The sequence below is a fragment of the Sinocyclocheilus rhinocerous genome, unplaced genomic scaffold (assembly GCF_001515625.1).
Source record: "Sinocyclocheilus rhinocerous isolate Xijiao unplaced genomic scaffold, SAMN03320098_v1.1 scaffold155, whole genome shotgun sequence".
Taxonomy (NCBI): domain Eukaryota; kingdom Metazoa; phylum Chordata; class Actinopteri; order Cypriniformes; family Cyprinidae; genus Sinocyclocheilus; species Sinocyclocheilus rhinocerous.
In genome coordinates, this window is record NW_015661891.1 from 1 (window position 1) to 9,159 (window position 9,159).

The following is a 9,159-nucleotide window of genomic DNA, read 5'->3' on the forward strand; positions in this document are numbered from 1 at the left end:
CGTTTTGGAAGCCAGACATAATAGTTGGAATTACATGTAGTTAAAGTTGAATAACAACACGGTCTGTACCTCCAAAAAAGGTACAGCATCTATCACTAGGGGAGTAGTCTTTCAAAAGGTACACTTTTGCACCGTATTTACCCTTAAAGCATGTATATTAGTACCTTAAAGGTACATAGTAGTATCTCTTTTTTTTTTTTTGGCTGAGAATGCATGATAAATTTAACTTATGCATCAGTAATGGAATGTATTATAATTGGTTCACTCATCCCAGTGTCTTTTGGAATGGTAGCTTAGGTTTTGAGATCCTGGAAGTTGTACCCTATCCAGATGTTGTGGTTGTTTGCTGTGGTGGAGGAGGGTTACTTGCTGGTGTGGCAGCTGCCATCAAACTGTCTGGTTGTGAGAACACTAAGATCTATGGAGTGGAACCAGAAGGAGGTGAATATTCAAATTCTTTTTTTACAGTAAGGTCTCATTTGTTTCATTAGTTGTCAATGAGCAATATATTTCTTACAACATTCATTAATCGTTAGTTAATACAAATGCAATTGTTCATTGTTTATTCATGTTAGTTAAAAGATACAACTTTGATTTAAAAAATGTATAAGTAAAAAACTAACAGCATTTAGTAATCTTAGTTAATGTTAACTAATGTAGTTAACCAATATATGGATCTCTCTTGTAAAGTGTTACTGAAAAGGTTAACAACGAACCTTCAAGCAATCATATTAAGGGAATTAAGAAGAGCATAATTAAACTTTCATTACACTTCACTGTGTCTTGCGATTTGTGCCAGGAACAAAATACATAATGGAAGATAATGAGTATGACAAAGCTGATATAATTACACCATAAAAGATGGTAGCTAAAATTTACTTTTATAAAACGGATAGTTCCGGTCCCTTGATTCTGATTGGTTGAGCCGCGTTCAAAGCTGTTGTAAATTACACTACAAACATACACCTTTGTTTACTTCTGTGTGTTGCTCGGCAACCACTTTGTTGGAAACCACAACTGTTTCTGAGGAACTACATTGTTTGGTGGAAGAATACTTGTTTTATTAATATCATTACACTTTATTTGCTCTGTTTTATTCTGTGAAACCTTACTACGTATATGGAATAACCGTTTTATAAAATAATTTATAACAGCTAAGGGGGTTTTAGGCACTCCGCTTCACTCCGATTCACTGTAAACCACGGCTTCTTGGGGCTTATTGCTTTATTATAAAACGGATCGTTCCGGTCCTTGATTCTGATTGGTTGAGCCAAGTTCGAAGCTGTTGTAAATTACTCTACAAACATACACCTTTGTTTACATACGTTTGTGTGTTGCTCACCACTTTGTTGGAACCACAGCCGTTTCTGAGGAACTACATCGTTTGGCGGAAGAATAATGTTTTTATTAATATCATTACACTTTATTTGCTCTGTTTTATTTTGTGAAACCTTACTACGTATGTGGAATAACCGTTTTATAAAAACAATAAGCCCCGTGAAGCTTCGCGTCGTGCCTAACAACTCCCCTTAGCTGTTATAAATTCACTGTAAACCACGGCTTCTTGGGGCTTATTGCTTTAGTTTGAACCATGCGGTTATTTTGTACGGTGTCACTCCCTTAATTATGATGTCAGATTAAATCATAATATGTAAGATGGAATTTCACAGCATGACAGTGTTGAACAGAAAATGCAGACAAATTATTTTAGAAAAAAAAAAAAATATATATATATATATATACACAGTATATATATATATATAGAGAGAGAGAGAGAGAGACTGTGAAAGCATGTTTTAACTCGGCCTCATGTTGTTCCAAACCCATAAGACTTTAATTCATCATAAAAACACAAATGAAGATATTTTTATTATTCTCTCATCATATTTGTGCATCCAGAAAAAGTCTAGGTAATCAACGTGGACTAACTCATTAATGGTGAAGAATGAGTAATTGATTTTCTAACAGAAAGTAAATTTAAAAAAAATTTAATTCAAACTAAGGCTAAGTTCAGTATCCCATTAATGAAATTACTAGCAAGTGAATGACACTTTTGCTTCTCTGACATGTTCACATAAACCCTCTTGACTTTCAACAGCATGTACAATGTACAAGAGCTTCATTGAGAAGAAGCCTGTTGGTATGGATGCTAAAAGCATTGCTTCAGGGCTAGCGCCACCATTTGCAGGTATGAATTCTACTTTGAATAAAACTTTATGGAAGCGTTCATTATAACTTTACATTATTTGGGCTTTTTGAAACTTGTATATTGGGATTCACCCTCAGGTTCTTTGCCATATGAGCTGTGTCAGAAGTATGTGGAGAACATTGTGCTGGTGACCGATGAGGAGATCAAATCTGCAGTTGCCATACTTTATAGGGCTGGACTCGTGCTTGAACCTTCAGGAACTGCGGCTTTCGCTGCCGTCACGAATGACAAAATCCCAGATATCAATGACAAGAATGTGGTGGTCATCCTCAGCGGTGGAAACATTGGCAAAGATGAGCTTAGCAACTTTCCTGACTAAGTTAAAGGCTTATTTAGATAATAATCACAATAAATAATGTTTCTAAGGCATATATGGGCTGTGAAGTTCCATAAAATAATTGTATGGAAAAGAGCAGCATAAATGATGGCAGATTCATGTTTGCGATAACAACTACATTTTGCCAAGTCGTTTATGGATTTATATCTATTTACTCACAATCTCTTGTTTTTATGATGAATTGCATTCATATTTTAAGTGCAAAACACTAAAATGATAATGTATCCTTTTTAGAAGTGAAAATACTGTGAATAAATAAAGTTACGAAACATCTCCACATCCCTGCTGCGTTATATGTGCCAATCAACAGAAAACTAATAGGCCTATACAGATTGTGTTGTTTGTTAGGTGACTAATATAATAGCTTACACATAATTTTATAGCTGTGCTAAACTGTACCCTACTGCAACATTTTCTTTTCAACATTCATTACATTATTCATATTGACTACAGTCGTGCATATTTCTCATGCTGGAGATCTGGATGATTTTGCAACTTAGGGAAAGTGACTTGTGTAGACTATGGCTATGTTCAGACTGCAGGCGAATTGGATATTTCTGCACTATCAACTGCGGGTGATCAAATCAGGATTTGTGTGTCCAAACATAACCAACTTATCTGCATGAGTTGCTTTGGTTACGACGTAGGCGTACCCACGTTTTTGATGAGGCTTTCAAAACGGATGCAGGAAAAAATGGAGGTGCATCATCTCAGTCTGCAAATAAGCACCTTGTTAATCTTCAAACTCAGCGATGGAGGAGACTGGTGCATATTGTGACGTTTCGTGCTGTAGTCACAGCTGGCCTCGGCTTCGTTTTGAATACTGTACTGTACTTCCTTTGAATACTTCATTTAAATACTGGTTTTGACATTACCGTTGAGAGTCGCATTAAGAGTGATGCAAAAGACTATTTAAATTCCAATTTGAGCAGACTGAGACACATCTGTAAAAATCTTGATTCAAATAGCATTTCCAAGCACCTCCAAATGTGTTTATTTTTTTCTCGCTGTCCAGACATTCAAAAACCCATCTATAATATCTGGATATGCAAAAAAGTCCGGACATCTCATCACATGTAATTTGATTTTGTGAACATGGACAGCTTATGACTAAACTTAAATCGGTGCTATAAAGGACATTTGTTTCTTGCTGATACACAACTGACATATTGAGGTGCAATATAAATGTTTTTTCATTAAAACAATGAGTCTTGCTGGTATACTTTTTGGTATGAATTGACTATGATCAAGTCATTACGCCATTTTAAGCTTTATTTATAAGAAAAGTGTCCAGGCTCTAGAAAAATGTTGTCTTATAATATATATATATATATATTTTTTTTTTTTTCTTTTCTCTCAGACAACTTTTCGATGTTTCTTTTTACAAATTGACCCTAGTTGGAAACTGTATATATAAAAACACTGTATATTTTAAAATGGTTCACTCACATCTGCATTAAAGAATGTTAACAATGTGTCCCAAGATGCTATTTTTTATTTTCATAAAAAGTGGGATATATACAATATTTTTTCCCATGTTCCACTATAGGAGATCTGACAAGTAGAAATACAGTGTGGGTTTATTTAAAATAGAAACATATCAATGTATTGATTAGCTATGCGACATCTTTAGTGGCCATCCTGCAAACAACAGCGTCCAAAAGACTGCCACACTTTTCCTCCTGTGGTGCGACTTTGTAGAGCTGTAATGAGAGACACAGATGCATTTTTCGAACAAATGCAATAAACGAGGAACCCTAAATTGTTCTACATCAGTACTGTGTAAAAAGAGACATACCTTTTTAATCTTGGCGACATCAGTCAAATCAGACACTCGATCAACGGCAATCTGTTGTCCGTCCACCTTTGAGATGATGTTATCGATGCTGAGGGTCTCGTCTTTGTTGTGTACTAACACAATGTGAACCGCACTGTCACTGTCTGAGATCCCAAACCTTTTGAATGCTTCAGATATCTGCCAAACATTAAACTTTGTTAAAACTGCCGCTGTAAACAAATAAAGATTTCGGCTGTGTTCCTGTACTGAATATATTACTCACATTGTTTGTGGGTGAAAGATTATAAATGATTTCCGAGTAAAGGCTCCGGGTTTTCATTTTCCCATTTTTATGTAGGTGAACTGCTTTATTTGCTGCCACCAAGATCTGGAATGCATCCACAACCTTTATAGGGAAAATGAAACAATTCAGTTTGACAATTCAGCTTTACCAACACAGGAATGAAATAAAATAGAAAAATAGGTATTTTAAATTGCATTAATGCTTCACAATATTACCGTTTTTATGGTAATATCATATAAATGCAGCCTTGGTGAGCATTAGAGACTTCTTTCAAACACATTTAAAAACTTCATTATTTATGATTTTTGACAGGTAAGTTAGTGTGTGTATATATTTGCATGTTCAAAAACGGTATAGCCATGACACCATCCAAAGCAGGGTGTTACCATGGTACTTTTTACTAGGCATGTTGAATTTCTGTATATATAGTATATAGCCATAAATGAGTTTGTACATGATTTGATAAGTGTTCTCTTACCAGTGATGGATTGATCAAGGCGCCTTTTATTTCTCCATTCACTGCCATTTTTCTCAACTCCGTCGCATTTTTTACATCTTTGAAGAGCAGTTGAATCACCGTGTATTCAGGAAACAGTTCTAAGTCTTGCGTAAGATGCATTATTAATACTTTAGTATTCAGTAAAACATTAACTTTATCTAGACAGCATGCGGTACCCAGTGGGGCCACACACGGAACAATAATAATGTGACACCGTCATTTGCTGATGGGAATGTTCCGACTTGGCAAATTTCAGTCGATGCAATTGTGTGGGTGATATTAAATGTATTACAAAGCCTTACATTAAATAATATACAGTCAGGTTTTAGTTTATAAAGTATATGAAAACTACAGAAACAAAACACTCGCGCAGTGGTTAGTATGCGACAGTTGTCTGAGATGGGCGGGGCCTATCGGCTCAGAAGTCGTTTCTAATTGGTCGACTAGCTATGATCGACGTATATAATAATCCTTGTTTTTTAAACTCTTTTTTTTTGAGTATTTTTAATTCAGTGTCATGTTTTTTCGGGGGCACTACACAGATGACAAATTTAGTAAATTAATTCATATACTTGTAAAGTCGAAAGGAGATTGTTGCATGGGCACATCGCTTTTGTTACGTTCTGATATTTATTGTGTTATTTATGATGTATTTACATGGTGATGTAATTATTCTTACTAGAGAAGAAATCATTGTGATTTTTTAAATAAATAATTTAATAAGGAACATATCATAGTATAGGTGATGTACATATTTCAATGTGACTACATTATTACTTACAAGAGATTTATTACTATTTTAATAGTCTGTGACAACATCGGGGTGGAACTGATTGTTCACGCCTCCGGTTTAGACACGGACGCTAGTATGTGACGCACCAGTAAACTGTCAAAAATCTAAACTTAAAAATGCGATTTTTGCATATATGTGCACATTTTTGACAATCTGAAGGAAGATCGATTACAAGGAATGAATGCTTCGCATACTATCTTACTCATCCTCGTATATCATTCGTTTCCATAAGTGTATTATCAAAGATCGAGTGTTTTTGTGTTTGTTTGAATAAGGATGGAGAGATTTGAGGTTTATATCTTCACTGCTCTGTGCAGCATTAACTTTCTCATATCCTGCCTCCTGTTCTCCAAAATCACACGGGAGCAGAGAGATCCGTACATGGATGAGATATTCCATGTTCCTCAAGCCCAGAAGTACTGTGAGGGCAAGTTTCATGAGGTATGATTGTTAATGATGCTTGAATTTCTCCGTGTGTTTGTGTTTTTGGACATGGATGCTCATGTGCCCCTCTCCACAGTGGGATCCGATGATCACCACTCTTCCCGGGTTGTATCTGGCTTCAGTGGGTCTGATCAGGCCTGTGGTGTGGCTGGCGGATCTGAAGGGCAGTGTGGTCTGCTCTACTGCCATGCTGAGATTCATCAATCTGCTCTTTAATAGTGGGAATCTCTACATAATCTATCTGATCATCTGCAGACTGCACATGAAAGATAAGGTGTCTGATTTTTTTTTTAATTTAAGTTTATTTGGGGATTTTTCCATTACGGGCACATAATTGAATTGCCCTTTTAAAAATATTGAAACATACCCTGAATAATCTGGTTATGGCCTTGATCAAAGTGTAAAATGTGTAGTTTTCATATTGTTTGTAATGTTAATGACGTTTTATAACAATATATAATGCTTTTTTTTTTTTTAATGGTTGGTATCATGGTAATAACAGCCGATTTGACTAAATTTCTAATTAAAAAGTCAAATTTCCTTGATTTTAAAGCTCTTCATAATAATAATAATTTAATATTGAGGGGATGCATGGCTAGGAGGCAATCCAAAAACAAAGAAAAACTGACAATTTTATTATTATTTAATCTTTTTATCACACTAGTAGGCATGGAACAAATTGTAAATATAATATAGAAAAAAACACACGTTTTTTTGTACTTTGTATGTATATATTTATAGTATATATATATACATACAATATGTATTGTATGTATATACAATATAAGTAAATATAATAGTAATTTCATAGTAAATACACATTAACCAAATTTAGTCATTAACCATAGAAGCTGTGACTGGTGCTTGCACATTTGTTATGTGGTTGCTAAGATATGAATTGTTTTTCAGCATTGTGTTGGGTTGCAGTCTATTTTATTTTTAGCCTTCTTTTTTAAATTGTCCACCAGGTGAAAATTGTAAATCCGATAGCTTAGAAAATGTAGAGCTTCAACAAAGGCACCTGGCAACCACCCAAAACAACTTAGCAATTGTATAGCCTTGTATTTAAGTTGAGTGACGCCTTCAGATCAACTGTAAAGTGTAATACCAAGGTGTTCTATTTCACTCTCTCTCTCTAGTCCCGTTCTGCCTCTCGTCGAATGTTCTCTGCCCTGGCTCTGTCCACATTTCCAGTGCTGTACTTCTTCACGTTCCTGTATTACACTGACGCTGGCTCCACATTCTTCACCCTCTTCATGTATCTCATGGCGCTGTATGGAAGCCACAAAGCTGCGGCGCTTCTCGGCGTCTGCGCCGTCCTCTTCCGCCAGACCAACATCATCTGGGTGGCGTTCTGTGCTGGCACCGTGGTGGCTCAAAAAATGGACGAGAGCTGGCGGACTGAATGGAAGAAGCGAGACGAAAAATCACCTTCTCAGGTCCCTCTAACCATCAATGGGGCAATGAGAGTGATGCGTTTCCTGTTGGAATACCTCAAAACGCCCAACAATATAAAAGCCGTGGTCTTGTCGACATGGCCATATATTGCCGTAGCTGTTGTTTTTGCAGTTTTCGTCGTGTTGAACGATGGAATTGTGGTTGGAGATCGTAGTAGTCACGAAACATGTCTGAACTTTCCTCAGCTGTTCTATTTCCTGTCATTTACTCTCATATTTTCTCTTCCTACCTCACTGAGTTACCAAAGGGTAGTCAGGTTTCTACAGTCTTTACGAAAGCAGCCCTTAATTTATGCCGTACTGATGACGTTCTCCCTGTTTTTAGTCTGGAAATTCACGTTTGTTCACAAATACCTGCTTGCAGACAACAGACACTTTCCATTTTATGTATGGAAGAGGATTTTCCAGAGACATGAGCTCGTCCGTTTCCTGTTAGTCCCTGGATATGTGTTTGCAGCATGGAACTTTCTAGATACTTTGAGGTCCAAGTCGCTGTTCTGGTTTTTGTGTTTCTCCGCATGTCTGGTGGCGGCCACTGTTCCGCAGAAACTCCTGGAGTTCCGATATTTTATCCTTCCGTATTTGTTATATCGCGTCCACATCCCTGTACCGTCTTTACCCAGACTGCTGCTTGAGTTTGGCCTCTTCACCGCAGTTAACACAGCTACAGTTTACATATTCATCAATAAAACATTTCAGTGGCCTGATAGTACGGCTGCACAAAGATTCATGTGGTGACAAAAATATGAATTACAATTCTTATTCTCACATTTTCTATCCACAGAGGAAAAGGAGTGGTGTTTTCACTATTTACCAATTTAAAAAAAAAAATATATATATATAGCTTCATATGTTATGTTTGTTTATTAAATGCTGTTTGAGTTCATTTAATTAGGATAATCATTATGGTGGCTGTTGTTCATTTTGTTCATTGTTGTGTCATTTTATATTTCCTTTTGTTTTTGTTTTTTCATTGTTGTCTCATTTATGGTAGACATCAGGTTTAAAATTTTTGAATGTTAATTTGTCATTGGAAGTGATTTGTGTCTGTGTTTTTCAAATTCTTATTTGTCTTTCCTCTCATTCTTTTTTTGGGGGGGATATTAAAGTCATTTTGATACATGAACATGACTAAATACATTCATTATCTCCATAACTTTAAGTGATTTATTATGGTTTCTTGTTTAGTAAAGCCTGCAATGATGGCATTAATAATATGATAATAATGTTTGAATTAATGACAATTTGAGAGAAGAGAGTGAGACATTACCTAACCGTTTAATTCATTAGCCCAGAGACACATTGAACAAACTGTAACTTGTAAATTTACTCTTGGTGC

At 35.9% G+C, this 9,159-nt stretch overlaps 3 protein-coding genes across 3 annotated transcripts; 2 read left to right on the forward strand and 1 right to left on the reverse strand.

The window, feature by feature from the left end:
- The first annotated feature begins 137 nt into the window (after positions 1-137).
- Positions 138-2,818, forward strand: LOC107726835 (phenylserine dehydratase-like). The gene is made up of 3 exons (XM_016536536.1): positions 138-441; positions 2,099-2,188; positions 2,287-2,818. Exons 1-3 carry the CDS (start codon positions 210-212, stop codon positions 2,526-2,528), a joined length of 564 nt encoding a protein of 187 aa, XP_016392022.1. The 5' UTR covers positions 138-209; the 3' UTR covers positions 2,529-2,818.
- A 1,225-nt stretch (positions 2,819-4,043) lies between these two features.
- LOC107726833 (EKC/KEOPS complex subunit Tprkb-like) lies at positions 4,044-5,407 on the reverse strand. Its single transcript, XM_016536535.1, has 4 exons — positions 5,106-5,407; positions 4,607-4,729; positions 4,345-4,521; positions 4,044-4,249 (listed from the first exon to the last, which is right to left on the reverse strand). The coding sequence occupies exons 1-4, from the start codon at positions 5,244-5,246 to the stop codon at positions 4,163-4,165; spliced, it is 528 nt and encodes a 175-aa protein (XP_016392021.1). The 5' UTR covers positions 5,247-5,407; the 3' UTR covers positions 4,044-4,162.
- A 611-nt stretch (positions 5,408-6,018) lies between these two features.
- LOC107726832 (putative Dol-P-Glc:Glc(2)Man(9)GlcNAc(2)-PP-Dol alpha-1,2-glucosyltransferase) lies at positions 6,019-8,607 on the forward strand. Its single transcript, XM_016536534.1, has 3 exons — positions 6,019-6,360; positions 6,440-6,637; positions 7,503-8,607. Exons 1-3 carry the CDS (start codon positions 6,196-6,198, stop codon positions 8,556-8,558), a joined length of 1,419 nt encoding a protein of 472 aa, XP_016392020.1. The 5' UTR covers positions 6,019-6,195; the 3' UTR covers positions 8,559-8,607.
- Positions 8,608-9,159: the final 552 nt, after the last annotated feature.